This window comes from Manis pentadactyla, chromosome 15 (assembly GCF_030020395.1).
Source record: "Manis pentadactyla isolate mManPen7 chromosome 15, mManPen7.hap1, whole genome shotgun sequence".
NCBI lineage: Eukaryota > Metazoa > Chordata > Mammalia > Pholidota > Manidae > Manis > Manis pentadactyla.
In genome coordinates this window covers 42859606-42881842 of record NC_080033.1, presented here as the reverse complement: position 1 = coordinate 42881842, position 22237 = coordinate 42859606, and the positions used below count along the sequence as shown (strand labels likewise).

Below are 22237 nucleotides of genomic sequence, written 5' to 3'. Positions count from 1 at the left end.
CTTCCCACCCATCCTCCCCAGTCCCTTTCCTTTTAGTAACTGTTAGTCCATTCTCAGGTTCTGTGAGTCTGCTGCTGTTTTGTTCCTTCAGTTTTTGCTTTGTTCTTACACTCCACAGATGAGTGAAATCATTTGATACTTGTCTTTCTCCACCTGGCTTATTTCACTGAGCATAATACCCTCTAGCCCCATCCATGTTGTTGCAAATGGTAGGATTTGTTTTCTTCTTATGGCTGAATAATATTCCATTGTGTATTTGTACATCTTCTTTATCCATCCATCTACTGATGGACACTTAGGTTGCTTTCATTTCTTGGCTATTGTAAATAGTGCAGCAATAAACATAGGGCTGCATCTGTCTTTTTCAAACTGGGGTGCTGCATTCTTAGGGTAAATTCCTAGAAGTGGAATTCCTGGGTCAAATGGTATTTCTATTTTGAGCTTTTTGAGGAACCTCCATACTGCTTTCCACAATGGTTGAACTAGTTTACATTCCCACCAGCAGAGTAGGAGGGTTCACCTTTCTCCACAACCTTGCCAACATTTGTTGTTGTTTGTCTTTTGGATGGGGGCTATCCTTACTGGTGTGAGGTGATATATCATTGTGGATTTAATTTGCATTTCTCTGATGTCTACGATGTGGAGCATCTTTTCATGTGCCTGTTAGCCATCTGAATTTCTTCTTTGGAGAATAGTCTCTTCAGCTCCTCAGTCCATTTTTCAGTTGGATTATTTGCTTTTTGTTTGTTGAGATGCATGAGCTCCTTATATATTTTGGATGTCAACCCTGCATCAGATCTGTCATTTATGAATATATTCTCCCATACTGCAGGATGCCTTTTGTTCTCTTGGTGGTGTCCTTTGCTGTACAGAAGCTTTTCAGCTTGATATAGTCCCACTTGTTCATTTATGCTTTTCTTCCCTGTCCCCGGGGAGATATGCTCATGAAGAAGTCGCTCATGTTTATGTCCAAGAGATTTTCACCTATGTTTTTTTCTAAGAGTTTTATGGTTTCATGACTTATGTTCAGGTCTTTGATCCATTTTGAATTTACTTTTGTGTATGGGGTTAAACAATGATCCAGTTTCATTCTCTTACATGTAGCTGCCCAGTTTTGCCAACACCAGCTGTTCAAGAGGCTGTCATTGCCCCATTGTATGTCCATGGCTCCTTTATCATATATTAACTAACCATATATGTTTGGGTTAATGTCTGGACTCTCTATTCTGTTCCACTGGTCTGTGGGTCTGTTCTTGTGCCAGTACCAAATTGTCTTAATTACTATGGCTTTGTAGTAGAGCTTGAAGTTGGGAAGTGAGATCCCCCCTACTTTATTCTTCCTTCTCAGGATTGCTTTGGCTATTCAGGGTCTTTGATTGTTCCATATGATTTATAGAACTATTTGTTCCAGTTCGTTGAAGAATGCTTTTGGTATTTTGATAGAGATTGCATTGAATCTGTAGATTGCTTTAGGCAGGATGGCCATTTTGACAATATTAATTCTTCCTAGCTAAGACCATGGATGAGTTTCCATTTGTTAGTGTCCTCTTTAATTTCTCTTAAGAGAGTCTTGTAGTTTACAAGGTATAGGTCTTTCACTTCCTTGGTTAGGTTTATTCTTAAGTATTTTATTCTTTTTGATGCAATTATTAATGGAACTGTTATCCTGATTTCTTTTTCTGCTAGTTCATCATTAGTGTAGGAAAGCAACAGATTTCTTTGTATTAATTTTATATCCTGCAACTTTGCTGAATTCAGATATTTGTTCTAGTAGTTTTGGAGTGGAGTCTTTAGGGTTTTTTATGTACGATATCATGTCATCTGAAAATAATGACAGTTTGACTTCTTCTTTACCCATCTGGATGCCTTGTATTTCTTTGTTTTGTCTGATTGCCATGGCTAGGACCTCCAGTACTATGTTGAATAACAGTGGGGAGAGTGGGCATCCCTGTGTTGTTCCCAATCTTAGAGGAAAAGCTTTCAGCTTCTTCCTGTTAAGTATGATGTTGGCTGTGGGTTTGTCATATATGGCCTTTATTATGTTGAGGTAATTGCCCTCTATCCCCATTTTGTTGAGAGTTTTTATCATGAATGGATGTTGAATTTTGTTAAATGCTTTTTCAGCATCTATGGAGATGATCATGTGGTTTTTGTCCTTCTTTTTGTTGATGTGGTGGATGATGTTGATGGATTTTCAAATGTTGTAACATCCTTGCATCCCTGGGATGAATCCCACTTGGTCGTGGTGTATGAACCTTTTGATATATTTTTGAATTCGATTTGCTAATATTTTGTTGAGTATTTTTGCATCTACGTTCATCAGGGATATTGGTCTGTAATTTTCTTTTTTGGTGGGGTCTTTGCCTGGTTTTGGTATTAGAGTGATGCTGGCTTCATAGAGTGAGTTTGGAAGTATTCCCTCCTCTTCTATTTTTTGGAAAACTTTAAGGAGAATGGGTATTATGTCTTCTGTATATGCCTGATAAAATTCAGCGGTGAATCCATCTGGCCTGGGGATTTTGTTCTTGGGTAGTTTTTTGATTACCAATTCTATTTCGTTGCTGGTATTTGGTCTGTTTAGAATTTCTGTTTTTTCCTTTGTCAGCGTTGGAAGATTGTATTTTTCTAGGAAGTTGTCCATTTCTTCTAGGTTTTCCAGCTTGTTAGTATATAGATTCTCATAGTATTCTCTAATGACTCTTTGTATTTCTGTCGGGTCTGTCGTGATTTTTCCTTTCTCGTTTCTGATTCTCTTGATCTGTGTTGATTCTCTTTTTCTCTTAATAAGTCTGGCTAGAGGCTTATCTATTTTGTTTATTTTCTCAAAGAACCAACTCTTGGTTTCATTGATTTTTTCTATTGTTTTATTCTTCTCAATTTTATTTATTTCTTCTCTGATTTTTATTATGTCCCTCCTTCTGCTAACTTTGGGCCTCAATTGTTCTTCTTTTTCCAGTTTCAATAATTGTGACTTTAGACTATTCATTTGGGATTGTTCTTCTTCCTTTAAATAAGCCTGGATTGCTATATTCTTTCTTCTTAGAACTGCTTTCACTGCATACTACAGAACTTGGGGCTTTGTGCTGTTCTTGTCATTTGTCTCCATATATTGCTTGATCTCTGTTTTAATTTGGTCATTGATCCATTGATTGTTTAGGAGCATGTTGTTAAGCCTCCATGTGTTTGTGAGCCTTTTTGTTTTCTTTGTACAATTTATTTCTAGTTTTATACCTTTGTCATCTGAGAAGTTGGTTGGTAGAATTTCAATGTTTTTGAATTTACTGAGGCTCTTTTTGTGGCCTAGTATGTGGTCTATTCTGGAAAATGTTCCATGTGCACTTGAGAAGAATGTGTATCCTTCTGCTTTTCGGTGTAGAGTTCTGTAGATATCTATTAGGTCCATCTGTTCTAGTGTGTTGTTCAGTGCCTCTGTGTCCTTACTTATTTTCTGTCCGGTGGATCTGTCCTTTGGAGTGAGTGGTGTGTTGAACTCTCTTAAAATGAATGCATTGCATTTTATTTCCTCCTTTAATTCTGTTAGTATTTGTTTCATATAATTCGGTGCTCTTGTATTGGTTGCATGTATATATATAATGGTTATATCCTCTTGTTGGACTGACCCCTTTATCATTATGTAGTGTCCTTCTTTATCTCTTGTTACTTTCTTTGTTTAGAAGTCTATTTTCTCTGATACTACTACTACTACTGCAACACCTGCTTTTTTCTCCCTATTGTTTGCATGAAATATCTTTTCCATCCCTTCACTTTTAGTCTGTGTATGTCTTTGGGTTTGAGGTGAGTCTCTTGTAAGCAGCATATAGATAGGTCTTGGTTTTTTATCCATTCTATTACTCTGTGTCTTTTAATTGGTACATTCAGTCCATTTACATTTAGGGTGGTTATTGAAAGATATGTACTTATTGCCATTGCTGGCTTTAGATTTGTGGTTACCAAAGGTTCAAGGGTAGCTTCTTTACTATCTAACTCTCTGACTTAACTCACTTATTAAGCTATTATGAACACAGTCTGATGATTCTTTATTTCTCTCCTTGCTTATTCCTCCTCCTCCATTCTTTATATGTTAGGTGTTTTATTCTGTACTCTCATGCGTTTCCTTTCACTGCTTTTGTGAGTAGTTGATTTTATTTTTTGCCTTTAGTTAGTATTTGGCTGGTCTGCTTTCTTTGCTGTGATTTTATTTTCTCTGGTGACATCTATTTAGCCTTAGGAGTGCTGCCATCTAGAGCAGTTCTTTTAAAATATCCTGTAGAGGTGGTTTGTGGGAGGCAAATTCCCTCAACTTTTGCTTGTCTGGGAATTATTTAATCGCTCCTTCATATTTAAATGATAATCATGCTGGATACAGTATTCTTGGTTCAAGGCCCTTCTATTTCATTGCATTAAATATATCATGCCATTCTCTTCTGGCCTGTAAGATTTCTGTTGAGAAGTCTGAAGATAGCCTGATGGGTTTTCCTTTGTAGGTGACCTTTTTTCTCTCTCTGGCTGCCTTTAATACTCTGTCCTTGTCCTTGATCTTTGTCATTTTAATTATTATGTGTCTTGGGGTTATCTTCCTTGGGTCCCTTGTGTTGGGAGTTCTGTGTGCTTCTTTGGATTCAACTGTTTCCTCCCCCAGTTTGGTGAAGTTTTCAGCAATTATTTCTTCAAATACACTTTCTATCCCTTTTTCTCTGTCTTCTTCTTCTGGCACCCCTATAATGCGAATATTGTTTCATTTGGATTAGTCACACAGTTCTCTTAATATTCTTTCATTCTGGGAGATCCTTTTATCTCTCTCTGCCACAGCTTCTCTGCGTTCCTGTTCTCTGATTTCTATTCCATTAACGGCCTCTTGCTCCTCGTCCATTGTGCTTTTAAGTCCTTCCAGAGACTGTTTTATTTCTGTATTCTCCCTCCTTAGCTCTTGCATATTTCTCTGCAAGTCCATCAGCATGGTTAAAACCTTTATTTTGAATTATTTTTCAGGAAGATTGGTTGAATCTATCTCCCCAGGCTCCCTCTTGGGGGTTGTCTGGGTAATTCTGGACTGGATCAAATTCTTTTGCCTTTTCATGGCAATAGAGGTAGTCGTAGGCAGTTGGCGCATGTGTCAGCTGGGAGAACGAAGTTCCTTCCTCTTTGCTGGTCACCCTGCCCTTCTCCGCTGCTTGTGCCAGTTACCCTCACATGGGGAGCAGCTTCCGTTTTTTTTTCCTCAGCCACCGCAAGCAGGGCAGCATCGAGGCAGCCCAGAGCCCTGCAGGGAGTGGCAGTCACACCAAGTGTGCTCTCCTGTGAAAACAGCGACTCTTCGCACCCTGTTCCAGCTTCCTGTGTCTGTGCTGGGCAGCCGCGCGCTGGCAGGTTTCTGAGTCTGTCCTGGGCAGCTGTGGAGGAGGCTCTGGGCGACTGCTGTAGGTGCGGCTGCTCTCAGGCTGCTCCCCTGCTGTGGCAGGGCCATGCCAGCGGGGGAATGGACAGAAGGCTGCTTATTGCTGTGAGGGCCTTCAGAGCTGCGCTGCCACCCAGGGGGTTAGGGTGCCCGAAGTTCCCCGCGATTCCCAGCCTGCTGGGCCAAGTGTGCCAGGACAATTCTGTCCAGCTGTGGAGCCCCTGTCCCTTTAAGACTTTCAAAAAGCACTTGCTTTTCTTTTGTCCCAGGTGCGCCATCTGCAGGGAACTGCTCGCAGGTTTTACTGTTCCTTTTCCTTAATATCCAGCACACCATGTGTGTCTGCGCTCCCGGTGCGGATGACTAGGGCTGGGTATTAGGCAGTCGTGGGCTCCCTCTCCCTCCCCACTCCGACTCCTCTCCTCCCCGGTGGGCTGGGGTGGGGGAGGTGCTCCGGTCTCGCTGGGCTGCGGCTTGTATCTTACCCCTTCGTGAGGTGCTGAGTTCTCACAGCTGTAGATGTAGCCTGGCTGTTGTACTGTATCTTCTGGTCTCTCTTTTAGGAATAGTTGTATTTGTTGTATTTTCAAAAATATATATGGTTTTGGGAGATTTCCGCTGCCCTACTCACGCTGCCAGCTTGGCTCCTCTCCACATTGATATTTTTATAGTTTATGTCTGTATCTCTCCCAGGGTCTAAATGTTTAGGATTTTAATTGAGTGACATAAGTTTCTACAATGCCTTTTCATCTTTTAGCCCACACATCCATTCACAGCAGCAGGCAGGTTTTTCTTCTAGGTCTTTATCTATCAGCCAGTTGACATGAGAGTCTGCGAGATGAGTGAGGTCCACCTGGCACCCTGTACGTTCTTAAGTCAACCAACTTTAAGACATTTTTAAGAATAGTATATATCAGCATATAATTAGAGAAGAGTAAAAAGAATCATAGCAAGCTTCCGTGACCCTAATTTAAAACTGCTTACCAGGTTCTCCTAAAGCCCTGTATTAAAGCAAACCATAAAGATGGAGTGTTGCATTATCTTTAGCATAATAGGCCATCTCACACTAGTTGAACACCAATATTTTTTTCTCATCAGTTATATAAATTGAATTTTAATCAACATATGTAATCTTGGTGTTGTACTAGTATGATTACAAATGCTCATGGTTACTTTTATTTTTTTTGGCTACTAGCATTTTTTTAAATATATTCATTACTTGAGACAATACTCATATCTGGAGATCTGGTCTAGTCTTCATGTACCCACAGTTTTCACTAGTTATGTGAACTTGAGCAAGATGTTTAAATTTCATGGTTCCCTATTTTTTAATCTATTGAATAAGGTGTTCTCTTAAGATCCTTTCCAGCACAAATCCTATAAAAACAAGTAGGTTGAGAAATCACATGGGAAATAAGTATTGTGGTCAGAGCAAGAACCCGATTCCTTCTTCTTTTCATTGACTTGATACAAAGAAATATTTACAAAAATATTTTCTCAAGCTTTCTAGAGATCTTTAAACTGCAGAGTGCCAAAAAAAAAAAGTAAATCACATCAAATATTATTAGTAATTAAAGAACTATTTAGTTCAACTAATTTTAATGAAGATATTCCAAGAAAAGAGACAACGTTTTCTGGCTTTTGTATTATTCTTTGTAAAAGTCAGCAATAGAATGTTTGGTTGGACTGGCAACAAAATCGTTTTTTAGAAATTGTACCTTGAGGAGTGCATCTGAACAGATGTTTCCATTTGCTTAAGGAACAATGCAAATCATTCGTTGGAAAAAACCTGTGACACACGCTCAAGTATCCTGAATTCACTGTGATCTCACTTGGTGACCTGGGTCTGTTTGGAGCTTTTCGTTGGTTGGTTGGTTGGTTGGTTGGTTGTCACTGGTTTTGGGTTTTTTATTCCCTTTTACTGGAAGATACCATACTACCTAATTGGTATCTTAAGAGTTGCTTATGTTTCAAATGCATTAGTCATTCGATAGCAACAAGGAAAGAAATATTCTATTAGAAATTAATTCAGTAGGAGTGTTTACCTTTCTTCAGCTTCTATTCCTACCTATAGAGATTTGACTGTGTAGAATTTCCAAGGTTAAATGAAAAGAAGTTTAAAGATATTATCTGGTGGGAAGGGAGAGAGATGTATTTTGTGCTCAGAAGCAAAATAATGCTGTTTTATATCTACTGCATCTGAAAAAATGAGTCCTAAGTCATCAGCAAATTTGAGAAATAATATTAACCATATAGAAGTCTTTATTTTTCACTTCAAAATGACATAATGAAAATGTTTTTAAATTATTACATTCACATCTCTTTCATTGCAGGACAATCTCCTTGAATCTTTGGTTAATAAGTAACTATCTCATCTAATTATTATAATGATCTACCATTCACTTGTTACTTGATATAAAAGGTCAATATAGTGTAGCCTTACATCTTGGAAATCTTATTAAGTGTTAATGGAAATAGTTTTATTTCCAAGCTTTTTAATTCAGACGGAAAATTTAAAGAACAGTTAGTACATGCTACCTCCTATTTGAACAACATGCCAGTCGAAAGGTTAACTGAACCTTGCAATGATTTTTTTACCCTGTATTACTACTTGAGTCTATACAAAGGATTTGTGAACTAAGGCCTAAATTAGGTACAAAAATAAGAGGTTTAGACTAGTGATTTCCAGGATTATTTATGGCCTGATTTAATCTTTATTAAGAGGTGTTAATACCAGTTTCACCTACACAAAAAGTATTTCTTCTTGGGGCTACTAACACTGAAAAAAACAACAACAGAGTTGAATTCACTTGCTAGACATTGGTAGCAAGAACAAAACATTTGTATTTTATTGGGCTTGAAAATTTTGCTCAGAGAATACTGAGAAAGCAAGAAAATAGTTTGAAAAAAAAGAAGATTAATGGTACGTCTGAAGAAGGTTGTCTGCGCTGAATAAAGCCTTCTAGGGAATTGACAGTGGGAAGAAAAAAGATTAATGAAATCGTCCAAAGTTTTTATGAGACTTGCACAGATCCCTGCCCTTAGTCTCTAAGCATTGAACAGTCTATCTTTGGGAACAATTAAAGTTTAATTCAGAAGATGAAAAGGATGTAGAGCTTTAGATTTTGTTACTAATGGGAAGAGAAACTTGGCAAAGATAAGGATTATAGAGAAACACGACTTATCTGAGATTCAAGGTTATCAACCCTTTTATAATCAAATCAGGTGTATTTCTTACTTCTGCCAAAAGGCACTGATAAAGAAGATAAGGATTTCTCCAACCTACGGAAGTAGGGGATATGTTTTTAATGGTAGACAATTCAAAATCAACTCAAGTAATTTGGACTACTGGTTTGTATCTTTTTTGAGACATATGCTTTCAGTAGGTTTATGTCAAAATCTAGCAAGTCCTAAACAAATGTGATTTCTGGTGGGAATGAAAGGCAAATAGCTTCATAATCACCAGAATTGCTTTTTAAAAGAATTTAAGGAATAAAAAAACTTTCTAAAGTTTTGATATTACAGTTTTTTTTTTAACTGTCTAGTTTCAGAACACCAAATGGATGTCCTTAGAATTATTGACCTAATTAGAAGTGGCCAAAGTGTCTCTATTTCCCCACCAGTCCAACACAAAAATGTTCAATGGTTCCTGATCCTATTCAAAACTTGAACAAAGGAATGTTGGGCTAGACAGTAGTTTTGAATGTGTGCTGTCCTGGCCAGCAACAGCAGCAGCTGGGAAGGTACTGGAAATGCAGATTCTTAGGCCCTACCCCAGACCTACTGAATCAGAACCAGGGCTGGTGGGGTGAGCTCAGTAATCTGCATTTTAACAAGTCCACCAGGGGATTCTGATGTACATTAATAACTAAAAACCACAGGGCTAGATTAAGATGGCACAGCCTGGGCCTTGCTTGTGTAAGCAGGAGAGCACTGGTTCTAACTTGGTGTGCCTTTGGAGAACTAAGCTTATTGGTAGGTAGCTTGATTTTTTTCAGAAAAGGAATTTTAAAAAGTATCCAACCAAGAGAGTTGTGTTTTTTTGTTTTGTTTTGTTTGAGTTATTTCCTTTTTTTTTTTCAATTGAAGTATAGTTGATATACAATCTCATATTGGTTTCAAGTATACAACATAGTGGTCCAACAGTTGTAGTATTCAATCTTTACTCCAACTAATGCAGTTACTATCTGTCCACATAGAAAGATATTACAGAACCACTGGCTATATTCTCCATGCCTTACTACCAACCTCATGACCACCTTATATTATGATTGAGATTTTTGTGCCCCTTTAATCTCCTCACTGTCCCCACCCACCCCAGTGCATCCCCCGTAGTAACCACCAGTCACTTCTCACTGTCTATGAGTCTACTGCTATTTTGTTCTCATTTTGTTTTATTTTGTTTCTAGATTCTTCAAATAAGTGAAATCATATGGTATTTGTCTTTCTCCACCTGGCATATATCACTTAGCATAATACCCTCTAGTCCCATCCATGTCATAGCCAATAACAGCTTTCTTTCTTTTTATGGCTGAATAATATTCCAGTGTACATATGCACCATCTAAAATATATAAAGAATTCACACAAAAAAACAAGTAATCCAATTAAAAAATGGGCAGAGGACCTGAACAGACACTTCTCCAAAGAAGAAATACAGATGTCCAACAAGCACATGCAAAAGCACTCCACATCACTAACCATTAGGGAAATGCAAATCAAAACCACAGTGAGCTCACCTCATACCAGTTAGAATGGCCACTATCCAAAAAAGAAGAAATAACAAGTGTTGGAGAGGATATGGAGAAATGGGAACCCTCCTACACTGTTGGTGGGAATGTAAATTGGTGCAGCCACTGTGAAAAGCAGTATGGAGATTCCTCAGAAAAATAAAAATATCATACAACCCAGTAATTCCACTTTAGGAATTTACCCAAAGAAAACAAAATCCCTGATTCAGAAAGATATATGCAGCCCTATGTTTATTGCAGCATTATTTACCAAAGCTAAGATATGGAAGCAGATAAGAGTTGTTTAAAGTACCTAGACAGGTGTATCTCAGCAATACCTCATTGTGAAAGATGAGAGGAGACTGGGGTGGCTTCCCTTGATGCAGTTATGGAACCTCTTTCTCACAGTCCAGTCTGTGTTAGCATGGTTGCAGCTTGAACAGCAGCAAAAGTCTTGGCCTCATAAAGAAGAAAGAAAAGTTACAGCATGGAGGTTAAGAAGGCAGGCTCTGGAGGCAGATATTGCTGGATTCAAATTCTGGCTCTGCCACTTTCTAAGTGACCTTGGGCAAATATACCTTTTCTGGGTCTGTTTAGTCATTTGTAAAAATGTTGGTCAGCATGGTTCTTAACATATGTGAATAAATGGTGGCTGTCACTATTTTTATCTTTGTTAAGAGAATAGAAAATACAGTCTGCTGGCCAACTGGATGAAACAAAAGCAGAAGGTGTCCCAAATATACCATTTTTTTACAATTTCACTGGTAAAGTTGTTTTAAAAAAGGTTAGATATATGAATATATATATATATATATATATATATATATATATATATATATATGTACATATGCTACAGCAGTTCTTCTTCTGGATATATACCCAAAAGAATTGAAAGCAAGCACTCTGACAGATGTTTGTATGTCCATGTTCATAGCAGCATTATCCACCATAGCCAAAAATGGGGAAACAACCCAAATGTCCATCAACAGATAAATGGATAAACTATATATATGTATATACACATACATGTATCTGCATGTAATGGAACATTATTCAATCTTTAAAAAGGAATGAAATTTTGATATCTGCCATGGATGAACCATGAATACATTATGCTAAATGAAATAAGCCAAACACAAAAGGACAGATATTATATGGCTCCACTTATATGAGATACCCAGAGTAGTCAAATTTATAGACACAGAAAGTAGAATGTGGTTACCAGAACTGGGGGGTGGATGGAGTGGGGAGTTAGTGTTTACTGGGTACAGATTTTCAGTTTGTTATGATGAAAAAGTTCTGGAAATGGATGGTGGTGATGGTGGCACAACAATGTGAATGTACTTAATGCCACCGAACTATATGCTTAAAAATGGTTAAATGGTAAATTTTATGTTATGTACAGTTTACATTAAAAGAGGTTTTATTCAAGCTATTGATATTCACTAGAACTGCTCTAGTTTAATTGAAAGCCTATTTGGATGCTGGACTTAGAAGTCAGTCTGTTTTTTAAATCACTGAGGTTACCCTTACTTCAATCAAGGTAGGCCACTCTAGTTAACAATACAGGTTTGTATATTTGAAAGTTGCTAAGAGAATAGATCTTTAAAGTTCTCATTATACAAGGAAAAAAAGTTGTAACTATGAAGTGATGGATGTAACTAAACTTACTGTGGTGATCATTTTGCAACACATACATACCTCATTATGTTGTACACCTAAAAGTAATTAATAGTGTTATATGTCAATTATAACTCAATGAATCTGGGGGGAAATTACCCAAAAAAATTATCACAAAAGAAACAGTGGAGGCCATTATGGCTTAAAAGCTTTAGGACTCTGAAGTCAAAAAGGGGTCTACCGTAGTATCTTAAATTGATGATTATGGGTGAAAATAAAAAAATTCCCATTTAGCTAGTTCTGATGGCCAAAATGAGGTACACTCTCAGTGTTAGTGAAACTCATCCATTAGCAAGACTTTAACATTGATCAGTAAGACACTCTGAACCTTTGTCTTTTTTGATTCCTGGAAATCTCAGTAATCCGTATAATTAGTCACATTTACTAATAACATGGCTTCACGCAAAGAGCAATAAGCTAAGAATTGCTGTTTGGCCTTGGTTCGGCTCTTAAACCACTAACCCACCCCTACCCAGACACTTTTATGTCTCCCACCCTGAATGCCTAACTAGGCACCTGACACATATTTGGCGCTCAGTTAACATTTGCTCAACTGGGCCAAACGACTAAATGAGTTGAAAGTATCATAATTTGAGACTGTCCAGGGACAGATTCTCAGTATAAAATATGTTTGCTCTCAGTGGAGCCTGGCTTTAGAATCATCATGGTATCCTTCACCTTTAGTGTACTTGTGATCAAGGGTAACCTATAAATTAAGATCTGGTCACGGGAGACTTTACCTCCAAAATGCCATCTGAAAAACAAATGTCTTCAGAAACTAAGGTATGACTGAAAGGCTGCTGAGCTGAGAAAAAATTTTCAGGATGAAAATTGGAGTGTTCACACTCTGAGATATCATTTTCCCAAAGTGCAGACACCTACTTACAGTTTCTACCTCTTCCTTTGGGACCTTCGATCAGTTATAATCTCATATTTCAGCTAAGTCTAGCCACATTCCTGCGTGCCAACATATACCTTTAAAAACCAAAGACAGACTTCACCTTCTAAAAAGACACTTTCTTCCTCCACATTTCTCTACCATTGCCCCCACCTAAACACCAGCAAACGTCAGCCTGTGGATTTCCTCAACCCAATACACTAGATGCCTCTTTTATTGCATGTTATGGCAGGAGAGAAGGATTAAATTACCAAGGCTGTCAGGAAGGACAAGCTCTCTGCCATACATTATCATTATCACTTGCTTCTTGGGTGAAAGGAAATGCAGTAAATCCCTCAAATACAAAGCAATAAAGACCGCTGGCTTTTACTGTCATGACTGCCAGTGCTATTAACAGGCAGTGACAGCAATGTGGCACTCTCAGATGTTGCTTGTATCTTTTCTGACAGTGTGCACATAAACCTGCCAGTGACATGGCATTAGATCACATGACTATTCAGATTTGATTCTGGTTTCCAGAGCTGCTTGCTTTTCCCAGGTGTACAAGTGAGGTGGCATGACTTGCCCCTCTAAAAACAGGTATTTATCCAAATTCAGAATGGTACTAATGGTAGCATATTTCTGAGTGACTTCCTTTTATGGATTTTTTTTTTCTTTTTGGTGTAGTGATCTACGTGGATAAAGAAAACAACCAAGCAAAGAGAGACATCTTAAAAGCTATACTACTAAAACAAGAGATGCCCAATAGAAGGTATGTTTAAGCATTCTAAATTATCTTGATGGCTTGTATAAAGCAGATCTTTATAGCATGGTGTGACGGAAAAAAGCACAAAATGAGGATTTGGAATACCAGACTTCTCTGATTTACTCATGTCCTTGAATAAGTATGTGACCTCTCTAGTCTCTCTCCTTCTAGCAGTAGAGTAGCCCTGCCTAGCCTTCAGAGTATCTGTAAAGATCCTGTAGTGTTTTGCAAACCAAAAGACTGCACAATGTATGTAAAGTATCCCATTGCCATTCAAGCATGACTGTAAAGAGCACAACAAGGAGGGTGCACTCTGGAATCAATGGTTTGAGTATAAATTCTTGTTCAATCACTTACTAGCTGTCTGACGTTGGACAACCACCCTGTGCCGTATTTTATTTGTTTGTAAAATGGAGATAGTAATACTATATATGATTATTATAAGGATCAAATGAGAGAATATATGTAAGATGGATAGAATAGTACCTGACTCATAGTTAAGTGCACAATAAGTGCTAATGGCAATCATTGTAAGTAGTAGTAATAGCAATATTATTGGTAATAGCTCATCAGCCTTTCAGACTAATTTTTACCTTACTATCACTGTGTAATAATTGATCGTTTCTTTTTTTCTTTCTTTTTTGCAAATTTGAACAGAACACTTGGCAATCATGGTTCAGTAGAGAAATTATACCCTTTTGAAAAGGAAAAACCCCTGATATCAAACATGCTTTTGTATGAGCTCCCATCCACCTAGTTTGAGGAATTCTCTAAGTGCTGCCCATTAACCCCTGAATTGGGTTTCACCAGTGCCGCTTTCCTGTGTTCCCTGGCTTGGCCTGATGGACCCCTTATCTCTCCATTGTCCTCTTCTTCCTGTCTTTATGGCCCATAAATTACACAGCCTCTCAGTGCCTCAAAAATGGAGCTTGCTACCACCACCTTATAAGTTCTTTCCTAGAAGTCATGAGATGAATGTTAAAGGCATAATATTTTTCAAAAGAGCTTCCAAACCACCATTTGATCCTCTGTTTCAAGAAAGGAGACTGGAATTCTTAGCTCTAAGGATCTGAGATAGTAGCTTTTTCATTAACTCCTTGAAATATACATACATTCATTTCTTTGGATCTCAGTTCTGAAGAAGAGAAGGTAAAACCCTGTTAATTAGCCTAAAGTTCAGGTTTTCCCAGGATGGTAGATAATCACTCAAGTTTTACTTAAATACTTTGTAAACCTCAGCTTCTTCCAAGGCCCCTCAAATACCACCAGTCCCCCAGGATTATCGCAGCTCACTGGTTATGAAACAGCAGTAGCCATGCCATCTGCTTCTCTGCAGTCAACAAGCTGGGTCATCACTGTCCAGGACGCAGCTCTGCTCCTGCGGACAAGCCCTGGGCTGGACTTGCCAATCTTTTCAATTTTATTTGTCTACCTCCTTGTTCACTTTGTTTCTGGACTGTTAGAACATATTAAAAGCACTCCTCATTGGGGGAGAGCAGTTTTGTTTCCTTCCTCAGAAGTATTTATTTTTTAAAAGGTGGATTCTGCTTAAATTGTTGACCTGCCTTTCCTCAGAGGACCTACTTACTTGTACCAAAAAGCAAGTTCACAATAACTATAACAATCCTACTCTCTCATAATTGTTTCCCTAAAACTCTGTAAACACCTCTCAGAGACACAAATACTCATATTGCTTTGGAGAAAAACTGGGAGAGGCCTACAGGTGCAAAGCGAGTTGGGAGTGATGGCAGCTGGGTACATGCTTGCAGTGCCCTGCTATGCGCTCCTCTGCCCGCCACGGGAGCGGATGGCCCTGTCCCACTTGGCTCCCTTGACAGTACCATTTTCTTAATGGAAAAAATAAGTTTACATTTACATTTTCCATGGCAATTCTTAGTCCAGTGAATGCTCTCACCTTTTTTTAAATACTCAGAGGTCACATTACTTCACATTATTCAAAGTATTTCCTAGTTATAAGAATTTATTTTCTCAGACAGCAACCCTCTTGAATATTGGTGATAACTTACAAAACCACAGTGAGAGAAGTTTGGCCAGTCTTCCTTGACATGCACAAAAATTATGTACATTGTATAATGAATTATATATAGTACCTTTGCATCCTGCCCCATGCTATATCTGCAGATAGACAAATATACAAAGTGTCAACTTGAAAAAAGGCAGCACATTGATATGAGACTTTAACAATTATTTATTTGAAGTTATAGTTTGGATACTGACTTAAGGTTCCTTTTGGGTTTCATTTCTTCTGCTTAACAGTGTTCTTTTGAGCAGATCCACCATGACCATCAGCAGTCTACTGCGTAAAACTCAGAGATGACCCTGAGGCTCTTCTGTCCTGTTTCATATAAAAATGCATGATCTCAGAATGAAAGAAAAATCAAAAATGTTGAATGATTTAAGGGGTTTTAGTGCCTTCCGATTTCGTAAATAAATCTTAAGAACCAGCCCAATGCCTGCCTTCTCCAAAAAACCTTCCCCAAATGAGCCAGACTTCAACAGGGCTTTCCATTTTGCAGTTCACACAATAATTCAACAAATATTTATGATCCCTTACATAAGATTCAGGAGCTAAAATGGTGAATGAAGTGAAGTCTCTGTTCATGGAGTTCACATCCCAATGAGAAAGACAGACAACAAGTAAACAGCCAATCACATATGACAATAAGTACTGAGATAAACACGTTGCTAAAATAGAAAATAATAGGGCAAGCCTGAGGAGATAACATTTAAGCTGGTTAGTGAAGGATGAGAGGACCCAGTCAAGTCATGAACAGCTTAAGAAGATCATTCCAGCCATGAAGGAATATACAGAGATGTGTTTCTGGGACCTGGCCGGGGAGGTTAGCAAGTCCAGGTCTTGCTGAAAAGAGAGAAGAGACAGAAAAGCTCGTGTGGCACTTCCTGTTTTTACCTCCACTTGGGTACCTGGCCTGTACCCCCTGTGTAAATCCAGGTCCTCAGACTAGACAGTAAGCCTCTGCAGGACATGAAACAAGGTTTTCACCTCTTGTTTTGGCAGGGTTAAAGGTAAGATGTAAGATTTGTATGTGTATATATATTTTAGCTTAAGCCAAATTGTAGTTTTTAAATTGTTTTGGTATATACCCTCCTCCCTTTTTAGCTTAACTTTAGAGTTTCCTAATTTTTTATTTGACATCTCATTTTGCTTTGTGTAGAATTTAAAGCCAGAAATATTGCATTTTTTGTTTCTAGCCCTTGCTCTGGCATTTAGAAGGGTTTATTTTCCTCTTTGTCTCAGAATTCTCCTATATTCAGTGGCAATAATAGTCTGCATTTATACAGTGATAGTGATATGATCCTTAGATATGAGACATTATATAAGGATGACACTTAACATTATTACTACAATCTGTGTAGCTCTGTCTTTTCTGTAAATCTTGTGAATACAATGTGTGCATAAAGTATCACTTGTAATTCCTACTCTTCCAAGCATATTCATCTTAGGACAATTTCTTTCATCATCATTCTTGTTTAATTGAGTGACATAATCATTGTATAATTTGGGAATCTCAGTTTTCAGTTGAAACAAGCCTTTCCATGCCTTTTTTCTTTCCCCTTTGAAATGTAGAAGTTTAAGCAGCTCTACCTAAATTTAAAATAGTAATAATAAAAGAGCAAACATTTACTCAGCTTACTAAGTTCCAGGTACTATTTACATGTATCATCTCATTTGATCCTCCCCAGAGCCCTGTGAATAGGTAAAATTATCCCCATTCTACAGGTAAGTAAACTGAGATCTGAGAGGTTAAGTAATTTGTCCAAGGTTACACAGCTAATAAGGAGGAAAACAGAAATTTGAACCCAGAATGGATGCCCTTAACCACACTATCTTAATCCCTCCATTTCATGCATCAGATAAAATAGCCAACTTAACCACTTGCACTCTTCATAATTATTTTGTGAATAGTTATTACCTTTGGTTTTAACTTAAGGGATTTCTATTTTCTACTCAAAATTTATTGTTATCTAAAAACAGGGACTTAGTAAAGGAATGAAATATTGAATACTTATTTTCAGCTAATTAGTTAAAAATTCTGTCATGTTCACCTATAAGCATTTGGAAAGGATTTTATTTGTACATATTTTTCAAGGCATGATTTCCCAGAGACTTAGATTTTTATCTAAGACTGTTATCAAAGGCACGAATTTCTTGTTTTGTTTCTGATTTGAGAAGGGTAACATTTTGAAAATGGTTAAAATGGTAGTTTACAAGCATCCATGGTTTAAGCTATGCTGCCAAGACATATTAGAAGAGTACTTAACTGTAAATTCCTGTCAATTGGTCAATTCAAGTGTGTTTGGCCTCAACACAAGCCACTAATTCAAATCAGTTCCATCAGAGCCATACAATTATGTTTCTAAAAGTAAGGTAAAACTTGGATGCTATGATTTTAAGTTAAGAGGTTGCTGAAGTAATACAAATGTTTCATATAGCTGTTGGGCAGAGCTACAGCATTTATCTAACATGATTCAGAATGCTACCCAGGGAGCATGATCTCTGCATTTTATAGAACATATACAGATGGATAAATTGCTTAGCAGCAATTCCAAAGTCATGTGTTTCTATAGAAAGTGTTGCATTTCTGTTGAAAATGCTTCCTTAACCTCCATGGTCTTTATTCACTTGATCCTTTAGCCTTAAAAGTAGATGTGTCAAAGCATCAGATAATGTGTAATAGAGTGAACATCTGGTTCTTCTCTTTGCATGTAATTTTCTCAGATTCTAGAGATAAATGTTAATCAGTGCTTAGAAAAGTGGATTAATGTTCATTGGAAGGCTGGGTGTGCTATAATAATTCCAACAGTTCATATAATGACTTATCTAACCTAATGTAATTTTCTTTTTATTGAAATAATTGGAAATTTTGAAATTTTGTACTTAGTGATTAAAAACCCTTTCAAGAGTTTTGTTTTACGGTGATTTTTTTTCACTTTGTGGTGATTTTCTTGGTTCTTTTCCTTCTCAGTGTCCGCTTCACTGTGGTCAGTGACCCTCCAGAGGATGAGCAGGATCTGGAGTGCGAGGACATAGGCATTGCTAACGTTGACCTAGCTGACATGTTCCAGGAAGGGAGAGACATCATCGAGCAAAGTATCGATGGTATGGTGGAAGTATTGCTCAATTTGTACAAACAGCAATTGCTGAAATCCAGATTCTTTATTAAAACCTTTTCCTGGCAAGGATGTTGAGTCACACATCAGTTGAATTTTTTGCAACTCAAGCTGACTTTTTGATGAAGCTGGAAGCCTCTCCTTACATCTCTTCCGTGCCCTCCCCTTTGCCTTCCTTTCAGTCAACAGAAATTTTAAGATAGTTAATTGCATTTCACAAGGGATTATTCATTTTGTTAGTACTGGGGGTAGAGAGGTGATAAAAGTTTGCCCATTGGGGTTTTATTTGTTGTTGTTGTTATCATTAATCTACAATTACATGAAGAACATTATGTTTACTAGGCTCCCCCCTTCACCTAGTCCCCCCCACACACCCCATTACAGTCACTGTCCATCAGCGCCACTGGGTTTTTTAAATGTTGTTTATGAAAGCCTGGTGCTGTCAAGCCTGTTTCACCTAAGGCAGGTAGTTCTGAGTGATCGTTACAGTGGCTTTTGCAAGGCTTCCCTTTAATTCAGTGTTACAACCCAATGATATAGTCACCATAGATAACTCTGTAGTTTTGGTCACTTGTTTCCCATCAGGATTCGGGGAGGACTAAAGGATTCCTGATAAAATGTGCTCTCCTGGATTTTCACCTCACCAGGTGTGAGGCCCAACAATGCTTAATTTCTACCCTTTATTTTTACATAACATAATTAGGACATACTGAAGGAATTACACTTAATGAATCATACTTTTTAAAAATCATAATCAGGAATAGTCTGGCCTTTACGCAATAAATGGAAAAATGAGGCTGAGTGCTAGTTTCATTAAGTTAGTAGAGCCATCTCTGGAAAAGATGTACATGGTTTGTTTAGTCACTAATTCTTCTGCAGGCACAAAAGAAAAAGAGAGGATTAAAATATTAACCTAAACCCTATTAAAGATAACCAGAATGGACTCTGACAAAAATGTCCAAAATCACCTATTTATACATTATATTCTCCAGTTAGTTCTGTTTAACAACCCATCTTCTTATTCTGCAAGACCACACAGGACCATACACTGAACTGACACAGACAGCTGGTATAGCCCTGTTTTGGGAAAGAGTCAGAAAATTAAACACTGGTCAGATCAGGATTTTAATGCTTTATTCTGTGCCAGACATAGAAGTGAGAAGTCCCACAGAAGGAGTGAAAACTCGGCGAGTAAGCTCGGGACCACTTTGTGTCCTGCTCTCTCTCTGCCAGCTCATTTCTCCACCTAAATCTTTGTTAACCCAATTCTGTTTGAAGGTTCCTTACAGTTTTCTTAGAAGTAAACAAATTCACAAACACACACACACACACATACACTAAAAGTTCAAGGTAAACCACAAGGAATTTAAAAGGAAAATATATAGACTCATAAGTGCTATCCAACTTACACAGTCCAGGACTCTGGCCTTGAGTCTTTAGCAAGTATCACTGTCCACAGAGGGATGGGGTCCCACAAACCGAATCAGCATCCCATCCAGCCGCTGCCACCACAAGGCTCAGACAAAGCTCGGGGCTTCTGACGAACAGTCTGCCATTGGTAACCACTGAAAACCACTTTCCAAGAAAAGCCCACACCCACTCAAAATTTTACATCTACTTTCCTTCAACATCAGTTCATGGACCCTAAAAGCCAATCCAAGTCTGCCATTTTAACTTTTTCTAATTTCACATATAATCTATTTTAAAATGGAATGTTTTCCTTAGAAAGATAAATAACCAATCTAAATTATTATCATGTAACTTCTTTACAGTGGTTTGCCATTCTGAAATATGTTCCTAACATGTATGTTAGAATAAATTCTTCATTGTTGTATCTTGATCCCTTTTAGACTTTTGATTTCTTCCCAGCTTAGAAATGCTGATTCTGTGTGAGAATTGTTATCCTATAGCCTATTCTCTAGGTAAACTTCAGGATTAGATCATTAGTCTTAACTCTACAAGCAATATGTATACATACATGCAATACATATAAAATGTGTATTTTCATACAAATATGACATGCTTTAATTTTTAGATTTCTGAGGTGCCAATGAACTTTGGACTTTCATAGAGCTGTTTTCGTCTTACAACTACTATTCCAGTTAGCCTACTTGAAAAAAAGTCTGTCGAATGATTTTAACACTTTTCTGCTATTTTCTGCCTAGTTTTTGATGCACGAGCAGATGGCGGAAGTATTGGCAAGCTCAGGGTAACAGTCAAAGCACTCCATGCCCTACGGTCTGTCTACAAGCAATGCAAAGATGACTTTAAGGCTTGAAAGAAACTGCTCCAGAGGCATCTCCTACCCCTGAGTAAATGCTCACATGAAAGCTCTTAGATGAGATTTTCCTAATTACTCTGATGTATATAATCTATAATTCACGGAAGCTGGGAGGAGGAGGGCCTGGGCTTGATGTGTTCAATTTTTGTATACTTTTTCATTTGTTTATTTTTCTACTCCCTCCTTCCCATGACTGCCACCCCTCAGGACTTAAGTTCTCCACAATGGGCAATACCTTCTCAATAATTTATACCTGATAGCATGAGAAAGTCTTTGCATTTTCAACATTTTCATAGGAAGAATTGAAATGCAATTCCCATTTTTATTTTTAATAAGTAAAAAGGATAAGTCTTCGACAACCTGTGAAAAAAGAAATACTTTATCCCTAATGTTATCCCTAATTATCCCACTAAATGGAAGGCCTGTGATTAGCCTCATTAAGAGTTTTATACTGTGAAGATTTTATTAGAAGCAATATATGAAAATTACTTGGATTAATGTGTTAATCTTCCTCTTTAAAATGCTAATATCCATTTTATGCACATTAAAGCTCACTATGCATTTTCTTTGATGCATGCAGTTTCTATCAATTAAATATAAAGAATGAGACTTGGCAGCAACTTATTAAATGACTGCAAGTTTTTTGTTTTTCTTTCTTAAACATTACAGTTCTTCCAATTTGTATTATTTTCATGTGTTTGTAATGGTGATATGGGACCCAGAGATGTGTGTATATAAAATGGGGATAGACAGACACATATATATATGTGTGTGTGTGTGTGTGTGTGTGTGTGTGTGTATATATATATATACACATACATGAAATTTACATTTTGAAAACTTAGCTTATGACTTAGAAATTATTAAAAATCTGACTCAAATTCTGATATGCTTAGTTAGACATGAAAAGAGTATCTTTTTATCATTTTTTAAATTTACATCAAGCCAGTACAATGCTGGGGTATATCTGGATAACCAGATCCTCAAAAAGCAGCTCAGAAAGTTAATTTTCTAGCTTTTACCCAGTCTCACTGAAGGATTTAATTGATATTTTTAATGGAGCTGTGAATCAATGCTGCAAAGGAATTGTCTCTAGAGGTCTAGGATATAATGCATTTCATTTTTTAATTTACTTTTTTATTTGTCATTTTCTTCAAAGGATTTTTATAGGCTTGGGTTTTCACTGTTTGCAAACAGGCTATGTTCCTTCTTAAGCATATGTAAAGTATTCAGGGAGATAAGTAATTTATTAAAATCTACCTAATTTGCCGTGATATATTAAATCTCTGCTTCAGTGATCACAGACCATTTCATTTAGAGAATTAGGCATTCCCTCTTTGTGTGATTAAAGCTCT

The 22237-nt window shown here is 37.5% G+C and overlaps 1 protein-coding gene across 3 annotated transcripts in view; it reads left to right on the top strand.

The window, feature by feature from the left end:
* RPGRIP1L (RPGRIP1 like) overlaps nucleotides 1-21592 on the top strand; it is a 100473-nt gene extending 78881 nt beyond the window's left edge. The window contains exons 24-26 of one of the 3 annotated variants that reach the window (XM_057492743.1): nucleotides 13369-13453; nucleotides 18457-18590; nucleotides 20767-21582. In XM_057492743.1, the coding sequence (XP_057348726.1) occupies nucleotides 13369-13453; nucleotides 18457-18590; nucleotides 20767-20879 (332 nt within the window). In that variant the 3' untranslated portion in view covers nucleotides 20880-21582. Of the gene's footprint in view, nucleotides 1-13368; nucleotides 13454-18456; nucleotides 18591-20766 lie in introns of all 3 variants that reach the window. The other 2 variants (XM_036881034.2, XM_036881037.2) reach the window with 2 other exon arrangements.
* The last annotated feature ends 645 nt before the right edge of the window (nucleotides 21593-22237 follow it).